Raw genomic sequence first — 25,103 nt, forward strand, 5'->3', positions numbered from 1 at the left:
TTTATTTATGACCAGGTTTTAACATTTCTGGCTGAATTATAGGCCTAACACTTCACTCAACAATTTGACTTCAAATAATGTCACCAACCATCAGTAAAGCCATTTCTAGTCATGGTTTGGCACGGCTGTGCATGAGCCTACTTACAGAGTCCTTGTTCTCACTGACCCACAAGGGCTTTCCCTGTGATCGTTTTCTAAGAAGACATTTTGTGAAAAAGATAATCATAACTACATTTCCCAAGGTTGAAGTTCAGATTATTTGGGGAGATTCCTATGTCCACACAATATAAAAGTACACCATTTACCTCAGCGCTTCACACAGAAAAAACAGAGCCCTTGTAATATTTATTCAGCGTTAAGTTGTAAGTCAGCTGTAACTCACTGAACTTGCTTGCCTCTTTATTTCTTTCAGCACATGAAGAACAGAGCAATGATGGCTGGTCTTACTAAAGTGACATTACTTTTTATTGTCTCCACGGCAGCAACAGCGTTGGGTAAGAGTTTGCTCTCTGTCTGTTTCGTGACTCGAGCAGGATATCTATGAATAACATGTTTCAGGTGTGTAGGGGTGGGAAATTTCCCTAAAACGTGCATAACTGATATTACCACAACCTGTTGATTACTCTTGTATGGTTTTTTACAAATTTGTATAGCAGAACATGCAGTAATAAATTCTTGCCAGTGTCTCTCATGTAACACTGTAATCAAAAGCCTGCAAAATAATGCATGAACAGAATCTGATGAATGACATGTTCCCATTTCTTCCCCTTGAAGCGCGTGTGGTGAGGCCTGTATCAGGTAAATGATGAAGTTATACATGATTTGACACTTATCAGTAAAACCATTTCATCAACCATCAGTAAAGCCATTTTCAATACTCACTAGTACTGTTATGTTTGCTTTTCTAGCTGATTTTGAGGCCATAATAGAAGGTAAATAAAAGATCAACAATATGTCCAAAGAATCTCTCATTAATGCTGTTTAACCGTCTGATGACTTGAGATCTGAACTATCCATTGTATAGTGCAGCATTTCTAAATAGCTTTTCTTCATCCTTGCCAGAAGCCAAACGGAAAAGGGACGCTACTACACAACATGACTGCCCGCTTGGCTGGGTGAAGCTGGATGGACGCTGCTTCAGCTATCATGCCAGCAGCATGGACTGGGCTTCTGCCGAGGTTGTGTTCAGGTTCATTGACCTTTGTTCAGGTTTACCGTAGAGGCAATATGACAGAATGACAGTATTTATCGTAATCATGACAAATTGTGCCGTATTACATCACAGTATGTTTTTATAGGACAAATAAGCTTAATGCCACGACAGCATACTAGCAGGTAACCCTAGACTGGTGCAGCAAACTTTTGTACTAACCCTGACATTTATTTAACAAAAAGAAAAAAAAATTGCAAAACAAATTGTGCATACAAAATACAAATATGTGAAAATCATTTAAACCCTATTTAACAGTGACAATAGTACAAAGATAAAATATCAAATGTTGAAACTGAGAAATTGTCAACAGTTCAGTAGCATGATTGGGTATAAAAAGTCAGAAGTAAAGATGAGGAGGGGAGGGGTTCACCACTCTGAGAAAGACTGTTCAGGCAGATCAGGCAACAGTTCAAAAACAACAATTCTCAATGTAAAATAGCAAAGAACTTGGGGATTTCATCATCTACTGGACGAAATATCATTACAAGATTCAGAGAATCTGAAGAAATCTCTGTATGCAAGGGACAAGGCCGAAAACCAGTATTTGCTGGCTGGGATATTTGGGCCCTGAGATGGTACTGCATTAAAAACAGATATGATTCTGTTGTGGAAATCACTGCATAGGCTCAGAAACACTTCTGAAAACTACTGTCTGTGAACACAGTTCATCACTGTGTCCACAAATGCTACTCTGCGAAAAAGAAACCATACATAAACAGGATCCAGAAACACTGCCACTTTTTCTGGGCCCAAGCTCATTTAAGAAGGACTGAGGTGAAGTGGAAAGGTGTTCTGTGGTCTGACGAGACAAAATTTTAAATTGTTTTTGAAAATAATGGACATCGCATCCTCCAGGCTAAAGACCACCCTGTTCGTTATCAGCGCACAGTTCAAAAGCCAGCATCCTGTCCAGGGTGTTTCTTTCATCCGCCCAATGACTGAGATAGACTCCATCATTACATTTTGTTTTTATTTATACTTTGCACAATATCCCAACTTGGAAACAGGGTTATAGGTAAATAGCTTCATAAATGTATGTGGTAAATTATTAACATTCAATGTAAAAAGATCACAAAGAATTGTTTAAGCATGGAAATGGTTCTATATAGAACTCATGGCTCTAAACAGAACCATTTCCTATAATTAACTGGATTTAGTGTAGAAGAATATGATTTTTTTTAACATGGCACTGTTTTTCTCTGTTCCAATTTATCAAACCTCAGAAAACAATATAAATATCGTAGTGTATATCATGCATCAAGATAATGTCTTCAAGTATAGTGATGCCACGTTTGCCACGTTGCCTACCCCTTGTTTACTGTCTGAAGTTCCCTTATACTGTAGCATAGCAACATGCAATAAACAGGGCTGACAAACAAGTGAAATATATGACTATTAACAATTATAATGTAACTGTGATTGATTGAATACATTTGTTTGGTCATCTATGATTAATCACATTTATTTGCTCAGTTTTTTCTGATAATATCTTGGATTTCATCAGTACCTAAAAAACAATGGCTGACTGCATGTTTGATTACAGAGAGACCTGGAATACCATAGTAACAGCCTATCAACACCTTAGCAACCACCTGGGATAACATAGCAAAGGCCTAGCAACAACTTGGCAACCACCCTTGGTTCCACAGCAACAACTTTGTGATGCCAACTTTGTTTACAAGCTTTTCCCTTCTAGCAATTACTACTAACCTTTTCTTTCTCTTTCTAGAATTACTGTCTAAATCAGGATGCTAACTTGGTCTCAATACACAGTGAAACTGAATACCAGTTGATCAAAGCCCTTATTCGTGCTCATGACCCTGCAGAGAAACCTGTATGGATTGGCCTTTCCTGCTGTCAGAAGGTAAGAGAACAGTTAATATGTGTCCAGTACCTGTATGCAAGGGACAAAGCCAAAAACCAATATTGGCTAGCCATGATTGGCTAGACATGATTCTCTAGTGAAAATCACTGCATGGGCATTGATCTAGAAACGCTGCCACATTCTCTGGGCACAAGCTCATTTAAGATACACTGAAGTGAAGTTGAAAAAGTGTCCAGTGGTCAGACGAAACAAAAAAGGAACCATCCGGCTTGTTATCAGTGCACAGTTCGAAAGGCAGCATCCATAATAGTATATGGGTACATTAGTGCACATGGCATGGGTGACTTGCACATCTGTGAAGGCACCATTAATGCTGAATGATATATACAGGTTTTGGCAACATATGCTGCCATCCAGATGACGTCTTCTTCAAAGAAAGCCTTGCTTATTTCACCAAGACTGTGTGAAACTACATTCTGCACATATTACAAAAGCATGGCTCTGTAGTAAGAGAGTCCAGGTGCCAAATTGGCCTGCCTGCAGTCCAGACCTGTCACCCACCGAAAACGTGGCAAAAATGATGAAAAGGACAAAGGAGACCCCAAACTGTTGAGCAGCTGAAATTCTATATCAAGCAAGAATGGGAGAACATTTCACTTTCAAAACCTACAGCAATTGGTCTCCTTAGTTCCGAAATGCTTACAGAGTGTTGTTAAAAGAGGAGGTGATGCAACACAGTGGTAAACATGCCCCCGTCCCAACTTTTTTTAAACATGTTGTTGGCATCAAATTCAAAGTGGGCGTATATTTTTCAAAACATGATCTTTGAGCTCTATATGTGAAAGCAGGGAAAGCAAAACTGTTATACATGGTACAGTCATGTTTTATGCAGACACTGGAATCTGCACAGTTTGATAATAGACTGTACACTGTACATTTTCAGAGGAATAACTGGATGTGGTCTGATGGTACCAAATTAACTTTCACCAAATGGAACCCAAATGAACCCAGTTCTGAAGAAGAGTGCTGTGTGCATATGAATTGGTCTGGTAAGTGGAGATTTTTATGGGTTGAAATTGTTCTGAATTTGTATGGCTTCGTTAATTTTGTCATCTGTTAAAAGGTCTCTTTTTTTACCTGCAGACAAAAAAGACTGGAACGACATTCGTTGTGAATCAAGCTATCCCTTTGTTTGTGTAAAGTGGCCCACCAGGGATTGTAACAGCCTCAATCCATTCTTTCCTGTTCAGAACAACTTTATTAACTGGCAACAATACATTTACAATGCCAAACAATGACAACTTAATGTAATATATGTATGTGTGTTATTAAGTATAAATAATACAAATAAAACAGTTCACTGGAAAACTTAAGCTTGGTGATTCCATCCAGTTTTCATCCAGTTTTCTATGGCAATGTGTTTATCAGTTCTGAATATGTTATCATTATGTTAAAGGAATGTGCGCATTAGTTAGTTGTTACTAACTAAGACATGACTTAAGGATTTGCGGTGCAACTGGATTTAGTTACAGGAGAGTCTGAAACTAACTAAAGTTCACTTAAACACTACAAACTATGTACAAACTTATGACAAAGTGATGCAACTCAGTCCAGGCACACTAGGTGCTTCAAATCTAGCACAACTAACACAATTATTGAAAAAAAATAGGCTGGATAGAATGTAGCCTTTACGCACTGAGCAAACAGTCCTGTTTTTGCAATTGGCTGTGGTTCTGCAATGAAATGTAAAACCCCTATTTTTCAGTCAGTTGCTTTGCACTTGTATTGGTATATTTATTCTGCCTTCACCATGTAAGCACCAATCAGTATGCCAATTAAATTACAGCCTAAAAACAAATCAAGGTTTGGGTTTTATTTTGTTGCAGTGGATCAGAGCACTACGATGGTTTGAACATACATTATATTTCTAGCAGAGTGTAGGCAATTTTCCCAAGAACTGCAGACACCCCAGTTTATTCTGTTGATGAAAAGTGATCCCACTTAGTGCTTAGTTTAACTACTTTGTCTTGAACATCGGGGGTTTCCACAAAAAAACACTGGTAAATATAAAACTGCATTGCTTGCCTTCATCTTATAAGGAACTGACTCAACAAAACTGACCCAAAGTATACAACAACACTTTAAGGTGCTATTGTAACATCCGTTCACTCTTTGTCCTGGTCTTTCTGTGTGTGCCTTTTTCTTGGTTTCCTAGTGCTGTGCGTTTTTGTTTATCTGCCATGTGCTTTTGTTTTTTTTTGACGTGCTTTTGTTGTCTAATGGCTCCTCCCCTGCCCTGCGCTATCTTCACCTGTTCTTTGTCACTTAGCCCCGCCCTTTCATTGGTCTCAGGTGTTTCTCGTTTTCTGTTAGTATTTATACCCCTGTGTTTGCTCAGTCCCTTGGTCTTGCATTTACATGTTGGTGTTGAAAAAAACATGGTTCTGTGCCTCATACACACTGTAATCAGTTACAGTGGTTAAAGAATGGTGGCATGCATCCAGTTGCTGTGGTGACAGCATTACAAGAATAACAGTGATGTAATGCCTCTTAGGGGATTTGCAGCGTTATATTAGCACTAATCTGATAGAGTACATGTATTTTCCCAAACATGGTTTAAAACTCCCGATGCCAGCTTAAGAATTACTCTAGTAGATACTCATGCCGTTTTTTTTTTGTTTTTTTTTTTACTTTGTAAGTTACAAGTTTGGTTAAACAAAATCAGTCTTTTCGAGGGTATGCCTAGTATGATTTAAGGTGTTTTTGGTGCAGTTTTAAGGACAGAAAGTGCTGGTGTGGTTAGAAGTTCAAACTGATATGCTTCAGGGCTTCTGTGGCCTTGTAGTCCATTATCATCTCATATCACATGTCCCCATTGCCAAACCATTGAGAGTCATCACTGTCCACTGTTCAGGAGTAACCAAATAATGTGTGAACTGTATGGGGCTAAATTGTGGACTCTATATCTCTCCCTCTCCTCCCATCAAACTACTACTCACAAACAAATATGTGACACCTCCCTCCAACAAACACGCAATTGGCAAGTATGCTTAGAGGGTGGAGACCAGCAGAAATCAAGGGTGGATCTAGTCTTTCTAACAATTCTAACATTGAAGTTCATTCTGGGCTCTAACCTGCAAATTGTTCCAACCACAAATCAAACAGCAAGTATGGTTCATCTAATTGAATTGCTTTCGGTCATCTCCATGACTTCTACAGCTTTGGGTAAGTTACATATCTTAAAGTATCAGTTCAACATAACACAAATTCTAAATGATAATGAATGATAACATTTTATGATCACATCTTCTCTTCTTTAAGCTCTGGTTGTGACACCTGCACCAGGTAATGATGGACATTAAGCACTTCTTGACACAGTTAATCACCGTAGTCACGTTCTGAAGAGCGTTAACACTGTTTTTCTGTTTGTTTTTAGTATCAAACTGGGATGAATTAGTGAAAGGTAAAGAGAAGAGCTGTGCGTTTCAGTGCTGTGATTCAAAAAATCACCAAAAATCTCCAGTAAAGTCAGCATCTAAACAGTTTCTTGTACTTTTTAGAAGCTTATTGGTGTTTCTTTTTTCCTTTTAGAGTCCATGCAAGACAGAGACCCCGAAACAGAGTATTTTTCTGTGCATAACCCTTCATGCTCACCTTGTCCATCAGGATGGGTGACCTACGCCAGGCGCTGCTTCAAGTATTTTGACCAAGGCAGGGCCTGGATCTCTGCTGAGGTAAGGTCTTATATCCTTTCAAAGAAGCCATCACATTAACTGTTTCAATGCCTCTATCATTCCTTCCTTTCAGAGAACAGATCAAAATGTATTAAGAGTGTATTAAGAGTTTCCACTATAAACTACAGCAGTAACAGATTCGATCACATTTTGTGTTGCACAGGAAAGAAGATGGTCAGGAGGCAAAAAAAAAAAAATTGGCAAATGTTTCACAACCAAAACCAAGACTAAAATTACATCATCTCACATTCTCCTCGCACCTCCAGTGGAACAGATGCTTATCTCTAATGCAGGCTGTGAAAACCACAACCGTTTTAACAGGATGTGAAATCTGCTTAGCTTCTAACATCTTAGCCTCTGACATTTAATCACCGTACAGTGCACAGCCTTATCTATATCTAAGGAGAATGCCATCATTTTTTTTTTTTTTTAGATTTCTGCATAATTCAATCACTGAGATGTAAACAAAGTCATTCAGAGTGGTTTGATGAAGTAATTTATTGTAGAAAATCTTACTGACTCAAATTTCTTTACAGTGGTGGTGATAGAAACCAGGGGTCACAATGTCTACAACACAAATATAACCATTTTATTTTATATGTAATGTTGCTAATGGTAAAATAGAGGTTAAAAAGTGTTCTATTCTGTGTATATCTCTACTCTTCATCTTAAAAGTAGTATAAAAAATAGTCTCAGGCAGTTGTAGTGCATATACGCAGGTATATGACGGTATATATGTCTGAGGAGGCTGATTTACTGTCAACACATCTAAAGATAAGAGATAGGATACTGGACTTTGATTTGACCATGACCAGCAAAGACTTCACCTTCGTCCAATCATTAGTCATATAACCAGTGTGCACCTTTATGTGTTGCGATATTTTCTGCTGTCACTCTTTTTTCTGCCATCATGACAGCAATATAGTACTAGCTAGCTGATAATATGTAGCACTGGTGTAGGAATGAACACATCAAAGCACGTTATTTAAATGTATGAAATAATGATGACAACAGTAAGACCAACAGCCCCAATCCAACCCCACAAATCAGTTTTGAGATCTATGATTTAATTCTCCCATCTTTAACTGATTTGATGATTTTTCAGCTTCCACATTTGAATGAGTATAAATGAATGAACTTATGAAAAATAAGCAATTTTCAGTATTACGTTTGTTTATTTGCTTATTAAGGTTATACTAAGAGTTTTATACCATATTGAGCACCTTTAGTTACAGAGTAAATGGAGAAATGGTGTGTGTTCACTGTGTGTAGACAAATGCAGACATGTTGGGCTTAAGGTCCCAAAAATGTGCATTGTATTAAACACTCCTGCATAAATGACATATTTTGTCAATATCCCTAGTGAAAATATGGTAACATGTTCTCTACAAACTTTGCATTTTTCTACAAATTATAGTCACAATTTCATAGTTATTTAGTGCACAATTATTATTATTATTTTCTATGTCTTAAATGTAGCAATTAAACAGTAATTGTGCAATAAAATGTGCAGAAGTGTATTCTTTATATAGGATGTGTTAATGTATTTACACTTAATTTTAATCTTAATATATTGAAACATATTAGCTGTCTGATAGCTAGTATTACATGTAATTTTACCAGGGGTGCCCAAACTGTTGCATATGACTGTACACACACCTATCTAGACATCGCCACACTACTGGCTTCAGGGATCAGGCAGCTCATTTGTGACCATTTCATGTAATAACTTTCTTTGAGGCATCAAGTTTTTCATATTTAAGATGTCTGGTTCCTATCACCCCCACTGTGAACAAATCTCACTCTAGGTTTCTCTAGAATGGAACATTATACATCAAACCACTCTCAATGGCTTTTGTTTACATTTTAACCATTTAATTATGCAGAAAATAAGCACAAATCCTGCTTCTGAATTCCTGTTTAAAGACACAATTCATGATTTTTTTAACGCTCAATTACTTTTTTTCTTTGAATTTAACATATTGGAGAAAAAAAACTGTAGATGATGTGTTAACATACTTTCACAAAATATTGAATTAGACTGGGGCGCTCAAACTTTTACATACAACTGCAGCATGAGTTCCTAGTCTTGGCTTTCTAAAACTAACATATTAGAATCAGTGGGGAACCCTCAGTGCCTTCTATGCCCCAGAAGGCCTTTCTGTTTCTGTGAAATAAAGAAATGTGTGAAATGTTTAATTCATTTCTATTTAATATAATCATTATGCTTGTTGTATTTAAACTCTGCAACTATTGTAGCAATTTTGGTGTTAACTTTCATGTGGAAACCAAAGGGTCCAATTCTTTTGGACCATTCTGTTTATTGGGCAAGGAGGAAGGAAAAGGCTTACAAAGCTGGATACATGCATAGATTTTGTTTGGTTATTCCTGACAATCAACCAAATAAGCCATCCTAAATCTCTCAATCCAACTAAACTCATCCCACCCGCCCACATACATACATACCCACAGGTATACTTACATACACATATATATATATATATATATATATATGTATATATATATACAAACATATGCACAACCATATATTTACCAACAAAAACAAAAAAAAAACAATTAAATTAATTACCGTGATATACTGGGAACGTCAAACTGCTTGAACTTGTAGAAGAAGGAGAAAAAGGGGCCCCATACGCGAAGAACTGACGTGTGTCGCCTTTAAGCGTGTGCCTAATTTTTTCCAAGTACAGAAATGAGGCAACATCTTTAAGCCAGCGTTCAAATGAAGGTGGAGTGGGACTTTTCCACTGAATCAAAATGATATGCAGTTATTACATAGTAGAATCTTTGGGCAATAACCCAAACAGAGTGAATCTGTCAATTTTTGAATCGAGAATAAAGGAGAAGCAGCCAAACACAGACTGCCAAAAGGATTTTAAAGGAGGGCAAAACCAAAACATATGAGACAAGGTAGCTGCAGCTTGGGAACATCGATCATCAAGATCATCAAGATTTTAAGTTTAAGTTTAACCTTTGTCCAGTAAGTTTGATGAACCAACATCAACCGAATAAGACTATGTTTAGCACAGATTGAAGAGCTATGGATACGCCGAATTATCTTGTCCCACTCGTCTTCCTCAAAAGTGAACTGTCGTTCTTTTTCCCCATTGCTGTTCAATAACAGTACCAGGGGTAGGGGCTAAAGAGAATATGAGGTTATATTGTTTAGAAATAATGCTTCTGGCATTAGCATCTATTTCCAGAATATCATCAAGGGGTGATTTTGAGGGAGCGCTAGGGAAGTCTGTAAGCCCGAATTTGCAAGAATCTAAAAAAATGAGATTTAAGAAGAGGAAATCGATTACCAAGCTGTGAGAAAGTACAGAATGTGTTATCAGCATACATATCTTTGATCTTCTTAATACCAGCTCTGTGCCAGCTAAGAAAAGCGGAATCTATCATCGAAGGCGGAAATAAGGGATTGGCTGTAACTGGCATGTTTATAGATGGAGATTGAAGACCAAAATGATGCTGAAACTGGCGCCAAATATGTGCTGAAGCATTTAATATTGGGTTAGCAGAAGATCGATTAAAGCTTGATGCCAGGGGAGCACATAATACGGCCATCAAAGAGCTAGATCTTGCAACATCTCCACCACTGTCCATGCAGGAACCCAGTCGCTCAGCCCGTAGTGGCCTTCACACCTAAAATAAAATACTATGGATATTTGACGCCCAGTAATAAAATAGGAGGTTTGGAGATGCAAGGCCACCTACTTGCTTAGGGCTTTGAGTAAGCACTTTGCAAATTTTGGGGGGCTTACTCTTCCAAATAAGGTCAGATATATATTGGTCGAGAGTTTTAAAAAACGATTTGGGCAAAAACAAGGGAACGTGGGGAGTATATTCATTTTAGCTGAACTTACTCGGCCAATTAAGCACAGGGGGAGGGAGGACCAGCGGGATAGATCTTCCTTGACACGAGAATAATGATAGAAAGTTACATTTAAAAAGTTGGGAATATTTAGTGGTCAGGATAACACCAAGATATTTGAAGCTGTGTGAGATAATATGGAAGGACAAGGCGCTCTGAGGTAGATCATTAGCTGTAATATTAATTGGGAATAATTCACTTTCAGCAGTGTTTAATTTATAACCTGAGAATGAACTGTAGATATTAATGACATGAAGAACAAAGAGATCTCAGGTTCAATCATAAATAAAACCACATAAAGGGAAATTTTATGTTCAAGTCCTCTACAACTAATCCCACGAATCCCAGGATCCGTACAAATAACGATTGTTAAAGGTTATATCACGATAGCGAAGATCAAAGGTGAAAGGGGATCACCCTGATAAGTCCCACGAAAAAGAGGGAAAAAACTAGAACAGAGCCCATTGGTGCGCACCAAAGCTAAGGGGGACGTTTACAAAAGCTTAATCCAATATATATATATATATACAGGGCCACTTATGCAGTGTGTAAAAGATGTAATTCCATTCCACATGGTCAAACGCTTTTTCAGCATCTAACAAGAGTAAAACTTCAGAGGGCGGGGATGGGGTCGAAGAATAAATAATATTCATAACCCTCCTAATGTTGAAAAAAGACAGTCAATGACTGACAAACCCTGTTTGATCTGTATGTATTATGCTACCTAACACCATTTCAAGCCATTTAGCCAGCACTTTTGATAGGATTTTAACATCTACATTAAGAAGACTAATAGGGCGGTCCGCACCACAGTCAAGAGGGTCTTTATCTTTCTTCAAAATCAGTGAAATGGTCGCTTGTCATAGAGTAGTAGGGAGGACACCCTGCTCCAAAGAATCATTAAACATTTCCAATAGTGCGGGAGCAAGTTCACTCAAAGATTTTTTGAAGAACTCTGCAGGGAAGCCGTCAGGACCAGGGGTCTTGCCGCTGTGCATAGCTTGAATGGCTAAAATAATTTCCTCTTTAGTTATAATTGAATGTAATTCAGCCTTGGCTGAAGTACTAATAGTAGGAATTGGAAGGCCTTCAAAAAATGTCTCCATTTGCTGTATGTTGGGAGTAGAATCGGATTTATACAATGAAGAATAAAAGTGTTTAAAACAATTATTAATTTCCAAAGCGTCTGTTGTACCACACTGCATACGAATCTGCGATGCGAAATTTCGAGCGGTTTGCTGTTTAAGCTGGGAGGCTAAGATTTTACTAGGTTTATCGCCATGTTCAAAAAAGAATAGCTGTGAATGTAAAAGCATTTGTTCCGCATGGTGAGTGGAGAGTAAATTAAAATCAGATTGCAGAGCTGTTCTTTTCTTAACAGTAACTTAGTAGCTGTGTGATCTCATTGGTCAACTTTAGTAGTTTTTCTTTATGCTGTCTATTTTGAAAATACAAATAAGAAATGCTCCGACCTTGAATCACTGCCTTTAAAGCTTCCCAAACAGTAGAAGGGGAGACATCTGGAGTATTATTGAGGCTAAAAAATATCTGAATATTATCAGGTGCTGTACACTATGTGAAAGCAGGAGGGAATTGAAACGCCACAATTTCGAAGTAAAAGGCTTGTCTGGGAAAATAAGTGCCATAGATATGGTGGCATGATCAGAGATAATGATACTGCTGTAACAACATGATTTTACTCTCAATAAGAGAGCTTTAAAGGGTCCAATTCTTAAACACAAAGTGGAAAATTGTCGATTTAGATACAGCCAAGTGAGCTCTCCTATTAGCTAGGACTTTAGGGGCTGACCTGAGGATCTAACAGGATAAATTAACCATTGACATAAATAGAAACTGACAGTGGAATCAACCAGTAAGGTTTTGATTTACAATAGGAAGGTCCACTTTCGTGAGTTCTGGAAGTCCTAGATATGTTACTGGCTGAGAGTACGAGTGGTAGCCTGACCAATGCATTCCAATCAGATGTTAGAATTGCAAATGTGGCTCTATGCTTCTCCTGAAGGAGTGCAACAAGGTAAAGTGTATGCAAATGTGTGTTAGAGTCTTCAAATTAAACATGGCAGAAATTAATGTTATCACAGAGGTGTGAACATATTAATATACCTAAAGAATCTAAAAAAAACACCAGACCTCACATGACTCTTCTTATTCTATGTATTGATCTCAAGAACTTAATTCTGACTGCATCAAACGAAAATGCACCGCTAACATATTTATTCTCTTTCTAGGCTCACTGTTTAAGTCTGGGTGCCAATTTGGTCTCAATACACAATGAAAATGAAAACCAGCTGGTCAAGGCCCTGATCCGCGCTCAAGACCCTAAAGAGAATCCTACGTGGATCGGACTCTCAGACTGTCAGGAGGTACAGTAATGTTAAAGCAGGATTTCAGAACCTGTGCACATTGCATACAAAACAAACTGCAACAAGGCGTGATACTGCAATTGAGAAAAACAACTATTTTAATAATAAGCAGAGATTTTTTAACATCATGGTAAAATGTCATTCGAAATGATCACTTTACTGTATGCACGTCATTTTACATTACAGTGCTGTGAAAAAGTATTTGCCCCCTCAACCTATTTTTCTATAGTTGCTAAATTTTCACATTTAATGTTTGAGATCATCCAATCAATTTTAATGTAAGATAAAGACAACATGAGTAAACACAAATGCAGCTTTTAACTGATCATCTAGTTTATTGAAGATAAAAAAATATTTAAAGCCTATATCACCCATGTGAAAAAAGTATCTGTCCCCCAAAACCTAATAACTTGTTGTGCCACCCTCTGCAGCAACAACTTCAATTAAACATTTGCAATAACGTGTGATGAGTTTTTTACATTACTGTGGAGGAATTTTGGCCCGTGCTCACTGCCCCCTAGTGTGTGTGCATTCACTAGTGTGTATGTGGTGTGCATAGATGGGTTAAATGCGAGGGTAAAATTTCCCCATTGTGGGACTAATAAGGGTCATTTAACTTAAGGTCAGGTCAGGACTTTGACTTGGCCACTCCAAAACCTTAATTTGGTTTCTTTTGAGCAATTCAGAGTTGGACTTCCTTGTGTGCTTCAAATCGTTGTCCTGATTAGACTTTGTCTAATATTAAAAGTAGCTCGATCTGAAACATAAAAGTGTGACAAATATGCAAAAAATTGAAGAAATTGGGCAGGGGCAGGTACTTTTTCACAGCACTGTATACTGTATCCCTGAACCTTTGAACCTCTGAACTGCTCAGAGCTGGTCAGCAGGGCACTAGTACATCTTAAGAGATATTTTTACTGCAGCATATTTTCTTCAATACATCTTTTAGGTTTTTTTTTAAGATGAAAAATTAAGAAAAACTATTATTACTATTAAAAATAATTTATTTATAAATAATTCAACAGCCAAGATGTAAAGTCATTCAGATTGGTTTGATGTGAAATCATTCATAGAAGAGAAATGTACTCAGATTTCTTTACCATGGTGCTGACAGGAATCAGGAGTTTTATATGTAATGTTGATGATGGTAAAATAATGGTAACTCTAAAAAAAAGAATTTTCTTTGGAAACTATTTGGTCTTAGAGCTCCCTGCATGTATCTCTCACCAATAAAAGATTTAAAATGTATATTTTAGGTCTAAACTTTATCTTAAAACTATTGTAAAGTAAGGTTTCAAGCATCATGCAGTGTATTCGCAATCATCTATTAGAAACTACCCAAAAATGGATAAGGAGATGTTAACCAAGATAGCCAAGATAACCAAGCTTGACAATGAAAATCTGTTAATAATACCAACATTTTTAAATCTGCTGTGAGTTTCTGAAATTGCATTTAAAGCTGCACTGTGTAAGTTTTGGGGATTTGGAGACCTCTCTGGTGGAAGTGTGCTATTACAATATGAGGAAGATCATTTTGTAATGCGGGTTGTGCTTTGGAGCCTTCCCCAAGAGGATGAATCTGAAGATTGCAAAAAAAGAAAGAAAATTCAAAGACAATTTAATCAAAACTCAGTGAAGGACCTGTCTTCTGAGGATATAAGTGAATTATCTTGTTGCTATCATATCTTGAACAGTGTAATACTAGAGCTGTCACAATCACAAATTGTTAGCTTACAAATTAATGTTAAATTAATAATTGTGATTAATGAAATTAATTGTCTTTTCTTGTTCATTGTTAGTGCCTATTTAAATGCAAGCCTAAAGTGGCCAAATTGGCTAATTAGCCACCTTATTTTCCAGCTACATTTACTTAGTAGCTAACGCTGGTTGTATCATCAAACCAATACAGCACTCTCACTAGCACAAGCATCTACAGTAACATAGAATTATATGGATAGTTAAGAAAGCTGCATGTTTTTCTGTTAGAAGCCTGTTAGCTAGACTGTTTTTCTTCACGTGACTCAGTAATGCTACTTTTTTCAATTTTAATAATAAAAAAAAATCATAATGTAATTTATGTCCGTAGTTTGTTTTCGTTTTAACTTAATGTTAGTCAGGTTGTCCAGTGAAGACATCCTGAAGTCTTTGTAAGGCAATGCTATACTTCATGTATGAGCTACTTTTCTTCCTGGCATTTTAATAAACTTTCTTGTTTTTATGTAATAATTTTCTCAAAATCTAATAATAATAACTCAACATCACACTATACCATGAGATATCAGCATCAATACCAACATCTCATGGTTCTCTCTCTAAGAGTCACATCTCATCAAGCGCTAACTCTCGTGTATTATTCCATAAGTGTAATGGATTTCTATGGGGTAGTTTTTAGGGACATTAAACGCTTCAGACGTCTGGTTCCTATCAGCACCACTGTGAACATTCTGACTTGGTAAGTTTCTCTAGTAAAGGGCATTTCACATCAATCCACTCTGAAAGACTTTGTTTCCGTCTTATGGCTTGATGTCATGTTTACATATAATATTTGAATATCACATTATTAAGTATTCAACTGTTTGACTTTTCAGGAAAAAATGTGGATCTGGTCTGATGGCTCCAAATTGGATTACACCAACTGGAACTCAAACGAGCCCAATTTCTCTAATGGAGAGTGCTGTGTGCACATGAACTGGGCTGGTATGTTGAAGTTAGAAGCCTTTTATTCTGTATCATCCTGTTTTAAACTTCCAAAACTTCTACAGATTCCATTTAATTTCCAATACTTTTTTCCTCTACTTTCAGATCAGAAGAACTGGAACGACATTCCATGTACTCTGAAATATCGCTTCGTTTGTGTCAGGAATCTTGCCTGAAATTCTGACCGACCACAGAATTAACATAGTTGTACTTGTTGTATTGCTTAGTCAGTAACACTTTACAATGCTGGTCCACAAATAAGCATGTATTTATACTTAACTAATGCTTTCATCACAGTTGTCCCTTGTCATGTAATTGTAATGAAATTTCGAAAAATCCCTTAATCATGAAATGTTCACACGATGCCAAGGGCATCAAAAGGACAATGTAAAGAATATGTCATTAAAAAACAAACTTTTGTTAGACAGCAACATCATTGAGTTTCATGCAGATCAGTATATTAGTTTTTAGCCTATAATTTGTGTTAATCAGACATCTCCATCAGACAAGCCTTATAGAAAGGGTATATAATAAGTGTAAATGCAATAAGTCACAGACTGAGTTAGAATTCTGTTAATAATTAATGATTCCCTTTATTAATGGTTATTCATGATTGATTTAGTTCTTTATTAACAAATATATTTAATTATTTCCTGATGTGTTATGTATTAGTCCATGCATTAATTTACTGTGTTACATATTAAGACATGCTTATTAGTGGATCAGTATTGTAAAGTGTTACCGTTATGTCAGTGCAGTAGCTGTGAACTGTTTTTGTTCTCGGTACAAATGCATCTTATTTGCCAAAACATTCTATGTAACAGTGATCTGGAGAGTTACACTGCGAGAAAATCTGAAGACTTAGGTTGTGTTCAGACTGCAGGCAAAGATGATTTGTTTCTTAAATCAGATCTTTTGAGATGACTGTCCGCACTGTTATTTGCAAATGATCAGATCAGAATATCCACACATCACCAATGTTTCTGCATGGGTTGCTATGGTAACAACGTAGGCATCAGTAACTATGTAGCTATGCTGATGATGCAGATTTCAAATGTGGATGCAGGAGAGATGGAGGGGCATCATCTCACCCTCCAAATTCTTCAAAATTCTCTGTCATAAGCATGAGTCTTTGGCACTCCTGTTATATCCCAGCACCTCTGTCACTCTCGATTTGACGTTTTTGTTGTTTGTTGAGTTGCGAGAGACAAAACAGACACTTTGAAAGCTGATTTTAGTGGTCAGAGCATCCAGACTGAGATGCATCTGTAAAAATCCAATTGGAATCACATTTCAAACCACCTCCAAATGTGGTTTGGATCCAATTCGCAAGAATGGGATGTGGGTTTTTTTCAACATCCAGACTATCAAAAATCAATCTGGATACAATCTGGGTGTGCCAAAAATCAGATTTGGGCTGGCCGTCTGAAAATAGCCTTAGTGAAAGTAATTTGTATGCTAGAGGCCACTTAGGCTGAAGCAGAACTGTCACTTTAAAGCCTTGATGACTGATTTATATGACATAACTTGGCAATCAAGTCTTTCTATATGTATTCTGTAACTCTTGTTTGAACCTACTCTGTGAATCTAAGCCTTGTGATACACTGTTCTTTGTGTTTTTGACCTTCTGCCTGTCTACTGGTTTGCTTATTTTGGATTTCGTTTTTCTTTGGTTGCCTCAGACTGATCTATTTCCCCCTTTTTAAACTGCACTGGATTCTCAACTATAAGTTTTTTCTTTTCCTCTGCTGTTGATATAGTTGGCTCACACCTGGATCCTGTTCCAAGTCTGTTCATCATTGTTACAGCTATTTACCTGTACATGTATGTGTTCAGAAATCATATACTTTATAATAAATATAAATAAATGAATAAACAAATGAACAAAACATTGTGATTTAATGTATGTGAGGGTGGTAACTTAACCATTTCCAGAGCTCTCCTCAAGGAAGTCTAGCAGTTCCCATCCAATACCGAGTTTACCTAATCAATCCCTTATGAAACTAAATCAGATGTGCTTCTGCTGAAATTGAACAAGTTCAGTTCATGCAATGGCTGGAGTTCACTGAGAAACCGGTGACTAATGCTTAGTGAGTTGTTAATTAATATATAAATAATGTGTATATAATTACTTATTGGCATTTAATTATTGATTAATTTGCGACCCTTAATGTAAAGTATTACTGAAAATTATGTTTACATAATTCATTTAAAGCTCTTCTGTGTTGTTTTACATGCTCTATATTCATAGGAGTGCATGTTTCTATCTATCTATCTATCTATCTATCTATCTATCTATCTATCTATCTGAGATCACAGTTAAGGTGATATAAAATGAATGTATCAGACAGGATTATGTACAAATGCATACTTTTAACATTTTTTATCAAAGTGTTGTATTCATTATATTTTATGTGTTAGATTTCATTATTAAGAGAATGTATTAAGAGAATGAAGAAGAGAACATATCCTGTCATAGTTGCAGTCTGAGAGCACTACAGAAAGTAGGTGACATATAAAAGTGGTAGAGCTCCATGTGGAGATCATACTTCAACACAACTATTTGGAATATGAGTTGTGGCTTTAGACGCCCATCAGATTAACACCTCTACATGCTGATGAGTGGATGCAACACCATATCATAATAATCTGATACTCTTCAGCTACCACAGTGTGACATTACTGAGGTCCTACCCATGAAAACCTCAGAAACCAAGGTGGTCCATATCAAGATGACTTCAGGAAGCCTCTTTAAAAAAAGAATTTAAGAAGGTCTCAAATTGAATAATTAATTATTTGATTCAGTTTGGCCAAATGTTTAAACTGGCTCATGATCACCTCGAGGAAACTAGTACATCTGAGTTACATGACCAAATTCTTGGTTAAAAGGTCTATATGTTCTCCTAAAACAGTTTCCAGACAGGTTATCGATACAGAATAAGCTTTGCTGTAAAATTAAATTATATTCATTTCAATCAAGTAAGTTACATGTGGATCCTAAAGAGTCTTGGATTGATGTATATGATAATTTTTTATTTTATCTGTTTAGGAAAGTATTGAGTGGCATAAGCTATTATCTGTCTTGTAGATGATGCCTGTAAGAAGAAGAAGGACCAGATTGAGGCCTTTCATCACCATCATGTGGAGATGGCCAGGATAGCTACAGAGAGAGTAACCTGGATCACCGTCAATGACAGTAATGGTCATCAGTTGAGAGTCGCTTTCATGCACTTGTCATTTGAGGGTAGAGAAATGCTGTGAAATGTGTGAGAATATGACTGTTTGAATGCATCTGGCGCACCCTGCTGTTAAATAAATTTATTGCAGTGCTTCATGCGTTTCTCTTAAATAATTGGTGACAGACGTTACATCACGCTTTAAATATGTAGCCTTTCTCAGTAAACCGAATGCTAAGAGCCTCTCATCTGAGAATCTATTTGTGTTTTCTGGCTTCATATGTGGACTGTCAGCATTTTTATTTGAGATGGATGTCACTGAAAAGAGATGTTTGGGTGGGGAAACTCATGGGCTCTGCGTTCCACCCACTTTTATGACTTAATCTTCAGAAGGTAACTATGCGAGGATCACTGTGAAGAGGTGGACAGACTGGAGGAGAATGATGATCACAACAGATCAGGTACTGTGTAAAAGCAGCTGCACTCCCTTCCATGGTATTGTGTCCTGAGGCAAGTATACTAATATGAAGCAGCAAGAAAGAATTTACATTAGCTTTCACTCAGTCATACCACATGTAGATGTGCTGGAACACATAAGCTTCATTGGAGTTAATGAAGATATAAAAAATACTGCTGGTGTAGCACAAAATTTACCAGGATACAGTACTTGTGGTATGTGTTTGAATACAGGTTTTAGTATTGAAAAACAGCCAAGGAACATCAGTAGGTCACCATTATTTCTTTAAAAATGTAAGAAAATGGTTAACGGTTAACAACATTTATGTTCGTCCATCAAAGTTATTTTACCTTAGAGCCCAATAATGTGAACCTCCTTAATAAAGGTTGTTATCACTTTCATAGCTCAAGTTTTTGGCAGGTGCTCCTCAGCTCATGTATCTGCATGGAGCTGACATGCAGTGTGCCCAATCTGTGAAAGCAGGAGGACATTGTAGAGATTGCAAGACATAGGAACTGCATAACTCAGTGCGGCATTAGGTGCAATAAGGGCCTCAGGTGGAAAAGACCCAGGTTGCCACCATCAGATCAAGAAGGCTCTGGGTTTGTGGAACCCTATGAGATGCTTTCTCTTCTGAAATTCAGACTTAGAGTTGCCTTCCTTTGTTATATTAACCCACCTGTCATGTTGACTAGTTTCAAAGTTTAAAAACTTGGGGGGAAAAAAAAACAAAAAACTTTTGGAGCTTTTTCTACTGAACTTAATTAGTGTAATGAACATGTACATGGAAAAATGGAAAATGACTAATTTAACATGTTTGCGACCCCCTCGCATGTTTATATTACACACGTAATATTCAGGGCAATTTGACCCAAAAGTATGAATGGAGGCTACGAATGGTAAAAATTTCTAATTTAGACCAAAACTGTTTTGGATTTGAGACACAGTGTGATTGCCTTACACACACACACACACACACACTCTCACACACACACACACACACAATCTTGTTTCTGAGAATTGTGGGGTCATTACATAGACTTCCATTCATTTCCTGGAGACTTACTCAAACCAGAACTACTACTAGCCTAACTCTAATCCTAACCCTAACCTTACCCCTAAACTTTCTTTCTTTCTTTTTCAGGTTTTCTGTTTAAATATTGTTGAAAAAAATAAGATGCAGGTTTAAAATAATACCTACGGCTCATTTAGCCCCCATCATAGTCCCCATCATCATGGAAAATGAATGAATTATTAAGTATTGATTAAATTCATATGAATTGGGCTAAAGATAGTGTTAATGGAGAAAAGTATATATTCTAACTACTTTCAGATAGTTAAACATGCATCGGGTCAATTTGACCCTGGAACATTATTGTGGTTCCTTATAGTTGAACATTACAGGAGGGTTAACCATGCCACCATCATCCCAGAGTCCAACTGTAAACAATGTGATCTGCTGGGCGGGGGCTAGCTAACTCCCCTCCTGGTTGAGAGAGGCCTAGTTCCTATAACTCATCTACCACTGCGGCTGTATATGCTATAGTCTGATCCTTTGATTGGCTAATAAGCTCTCAGTCATCCAATAATTCATGAAGGTCCTTTTGACAAAGTGTACTTTGTGAAGGTAAAGACAGGAACTAAAGACATACCAAGTGTAAGGTTTTGAAATTCAAAGGCTCTGCTGGCAAATGCAAAGCTCAGGAACTTTTGATGGTCTGGGTAGATAAGAATATGAAAATATGCCCAAAAATGCAGTCATACAGCAACTATCTTGTCTCCTGCCTCCTTAAGTGTACCTTACCAGTGATATCTCTGGAGCAAATTACTTACACAAAATTTGCAAGATGTGATAAGAGACTTCCGTAGAAATTTGTGGCACCAGTTGAATTAAGGAAGACAATGACCGTGGCTGAACGCTTGGCATGAGTTCAATCCTTTATGAGTTTGGAAAGGTCAGAAACCATTCCCAATTGGATTCTATAACCATCATGGCATAATATTTGACATAAATCCTGTTTACTTCCAAAGTTTCTAATATCCAGAGAGTTTACCCTTATCACTGATCCCAGTTGTTCCAGGCCCCAAACGAGAGAAGTCAGTGTGTTACATGTCATATGTGAAAGAGTTCAGTAAAATCACTGAAGAAAGCAACAAAACAACTTAGATATACAATCAGGTCCATCAACATTTGGACGTTGACAAAGTTACTGTTATTTAAGCTTCAGCTGGAGTTAAAATTATATAATGAATTTGACGTCAAATTGCAGACTTTCAGCTTTAATTTGAGGGCATTTACATCCAAATCAGGTGAGCAGAGTAAGAATTAGAGCCATTTTTATCCATAGCCCCCTAGTTTAGGGGCTTGAAAGTAACTGGAACTCGAACTAACAATCATACGTTAAACTGTAACTTTTAATACTTGGTTGGAGATCCTTTGCAGTCAATGACTACCTAAAGTCTGGAACCCTTAGACATCACCAGCTTTATTTTCTCTTCCCTAGTGATGCTCTGCCAGGCCTTTACTGCAGCTGTCTTTGATTTCTGCTTGTTCTTGGGTAGTTTTACCTTCTGTTTTGCCTTCAAAAAGTGAAATACATGCTCAATTGGATTGACACAGCTGAGCAGGTAATTGCCCAATAACATTTAAGCTTCTAAAAATGAGACAATGTATGGAAATGATTGCAGTTCTGTTACACACTGTTCACACTGTTCATAAACATTTTCAAATTTAAGCTGAGAGTCTCTATGAGTTCTGAAATATGTATCATATAATTTCAGCTCCAATATGCCATGGAAGACAGCTAAAATAACAATAGTTTTGATGGTGTCCAAATATTTATAGAGCTAATTGTATATTCCTGTTGATTTAAACACTATAAAAAGTGCAAAAATATGATTTTTTTTTTATTAAATGAGAGAAGAGAAAACTAAACAGTTAGGAAAAATGGAACGTTGGAACAGTTCCTCCACAGTGTTAAGTGGTCTTGAGAGAAGTCTTGTGACTGGATCCTGTAGGGAGGCTTTGCTGCTGGAACTGTACAAGATCTGCTTCACTGAGGTTACCACTGATAGTTGTTCTAATGGTTTTATGAACATGTAACAAGCTAGCACCCTGCTCAGTGTGTCATTCTCATAATAAGGTGAGAAAATAATAAGGTAATCATCAGATAAAACTGGGCTGAACCCAGTGTGTGAAATACCCCCTATTCAGGGGGTCCCATATTGGCTGGCTACTCCAGCATTTTAGAGGATTTTATTTCATATCACCTATAACATCATAGAAGAGAGTACTGGTTCCTTGCAAGGTTTCATGCAACTAGAGAGGTTGGCAGAGTTGGCAGGTAGTTACTGTAATTAATATTTATAGCACTCGTACTGTAACATTTGTTTACAGTAATGACATAGTTCAAAATGCAACACAAAGACAGCATATTGACAGCAGTATATTATTGTAATCAATATCTTCTTTTTTTGAATATTGTATATATGCACACATATATTAGGAATTATAAGAGTTAAAACAGTAATTTTGAAATTTGCTGTTAAATTACTTCTTTTCAAAAAATCATAACAAAACAGTAAATTGTTTCATTGCAATTTTTCAAGCAGCTGTTTTCTTTCCAATAACTAAGAGGCTTCTCTAATAATACCTACAGTTAGTGTGTAAATAGCAATATGTAAAGTAAAAGCCTCTTACATGCATGTCTTAAAAGCTCCAAAAAAATCAGTGTTGGGGAAGTGAATGTAAATGACCTTACATGACCTTGTAAATTCCATACAGATTGAATCCCATAGCTAGCTAAAAAAATTAGGATTCTCGTAAAAGTGGTAATGTACTTAAAACGCAACTACTGTATATTTGACACTACAATATATTTGATAAAGAAGTTCATTAACTCCTTGAATATCTCACACTTTTTTGTTGGTACAGGTTATGCCAGGTAAGCTAGCCTAGCAACTAGCTAGGCTAAGGTTAAGTAACTTTATTGATAGTTAAAACTTGTTTAACCTGGTTCAGAAATATTAATTCAGCTCAACTACCTTTTCAATATTCTTACACTTATACATACTAACCACAGATTTGGGCACATCAACCCCTATATAAGCTTTATCACTATTTATTTATTTGTTCATTTATTTTGAAGAGAGCATTTTTGAATGTTCTGAGAAATCTGCATAGTACAAAACTAAACTCAGGTTGTCTAAGTTGCTTCTTGAAACAGTCCTTTAAAGTTAAATATTAATATTAGGTATAATTTAAGCTTAATGTAAAGTTAAATTATTCATCATATATTTGTTACTGTTTAGACAGAAAGTGACTGTGCTGACCATCCCTGGTTGAATAAAGACAACAGCATATTGATGAGCAATATGTTTTCCATAGAAGTTTGTTGGGGCCCTACCCGACTACTTTCATTGGTGGTCAACACATTTTTTTTTATGTTATGCTATAAGTTCATATATGATTTTGATTACTATTTATTTATTTTTGAAAGAGTATTTTTGAATGTTCTAATTAATCTGTATACTTGAAAACACAACTCAGGTTATCTAAGCAGTTCTAGAAAAAACTCCTGAAACTAATATTTGTATTAGGTATGATAGCTTTATGTAAAGTTAAATTATTTATCATATATGTCTTTGTTTACATGGAAGGTAAACTTGTTGACCCTCTTTTTGAATAAAGACTACAGAATATTGATGAGCAACACATTTTCCAAACACGCTGTGTCCTGTTTACTGCATAAAGCCAGGTTATTGCTGGCAGCAGTACAGACATCATTCTGCATATTCCAATATGCTATTGTGGTGAAAACAAGATCAAAACAAAGTTACACACTTTAACAAGAGCACAGGTTAACATTAAACAGTGCAGCAACACTTCAGCATAAAGCAAGAGTCCGCTCTTCAAAAGCAAATTTGCCCCAATGGAGATGGTATCAATTACAATTGGACAACTTAAAGATACAACAAAGACAAAAGCAGCAAACTTAAGAACCTAAAGCTTCCTAAACTAAAGCATACTGCCACAACAGGCATGCTATCACACTCTTGAAAATACCCCTGAAAGCTAGAGCATAGTAAAAGAAGATACTGGAACGCATGGTGCCTGAGATTAGAGAAGAAAATGAAGCGGATGTTTAAGAAAGTTGCTGAGAGCATTGGGCTTCATTTATCAAATGTACTTAAGAAGAAATTTCTTCTTGAAACCCACTTATGCAGTTTTTACGATAATTCTGGTTCATAACTGTTTTCTTGTTTGGGATTTGACCTTAGGTAAGAACAGAATCTACACACACTCAAGAGCACAAAGGTGAGAACAATTCTATGATTTAAGAACGCGTCATGAATCTGACACAAACTTTTTTCTTAGGACCTTTCTCAAGAATAAATTTAAGAAAACACTCAAGAAGATATTGGTGAGTGAGGCCCATTAAGATTATGATGGAAATCTGTTCATTATTTCACTGTTCAGCTGGTCATGTCAAAACCACAGTTTAAATAATTACACACAGTGCACCCCTAGTGGTTAGGACCCCTGTGCACACATGCATTAAACCCATGAGATGACCTAGGCCTGGACTGAGTCACAAAACTATTGTCATCCTCTCTTTTAGTTATCTTTTACTGGTTACATTACAGGCTTACCTAACAGAATATTTGCAAGAACTGATAACAGACTTCCATAGAATTTCAAGGCTCCAGCTGAATAAAGGAA

The 25,103-nt window shown here is 36.7% G+C and overlaps 2 protein-coding genes across 2 annotated transcripts; both read left to right on the forward strand.

Annotated features, from left to right (window-relative positions):
* The first annotated feature begins 284 nt into the window (after positions 1-284).
* On the forward strand, positions 285-4,411 carry LOC118825693 (lactose-binding lectin l-2-like). The gene is made up of 7 exons (XM_036596445.1): positions 285-494; positions 775-798; positions 909-932; positions 1,063-1,178; positions 2,943-3,077; positions 3,982-4,087; positions 4,182-4,411. The coding sequence occupies exons 1-7, from the start codon at positions 416-418 to the stop codon at positions 4,334-4,336; spliced, it is 639 nt and encodes a 212-aa protein (XP_036452338.1). The 5' UTR covers positions 285-415; the 3' UTR covers positions 4,337-4,411.
* A 694-nt stretch (positions 4,412-5,105) lies between these two features.
* Positions 5,106-17,126, forward strand: LOC118825692 (galactose-specific lectin nattectin-like). Its single transcript, XM_036596444.1, has 7 exons — positions 5,106-6,263; positions 6,360-6,383; positions 6,475-6,501; positions 6,630-6,772; positions 12,917-13,051; positions 15,640-15,748; positions 15,854-17,126. Exons 1-7 carry the CDS (start codon positions 5,966-5,968, stop codon positions 15,922-15,924), a joined length of 807 nt encoding a protein of 268 aa, XP_036452337.1. The 5' UTR covers positions 5,106-5,965; the 3' UTR covers positions 15,925-17,126.
* The last annotated feature ends 7,977 nt before the right edge of the window (positions 17,127-25,103 follow it).

Source organism: Colossoma macropomum, unplaced genomic scaffold (genome assembly GCF_904425465.1).
Source record: "Colossoma macropomum unplaced genomic scaffold, Colossoma_macropomum, whole genome shotgun sequence".
Lineage (NCBI taxonomy): Eukaryota > Metazoa > Chordata > Actinopteri > Characiformes > Serrasalmidae > Colossoma > Colossoma macropomum.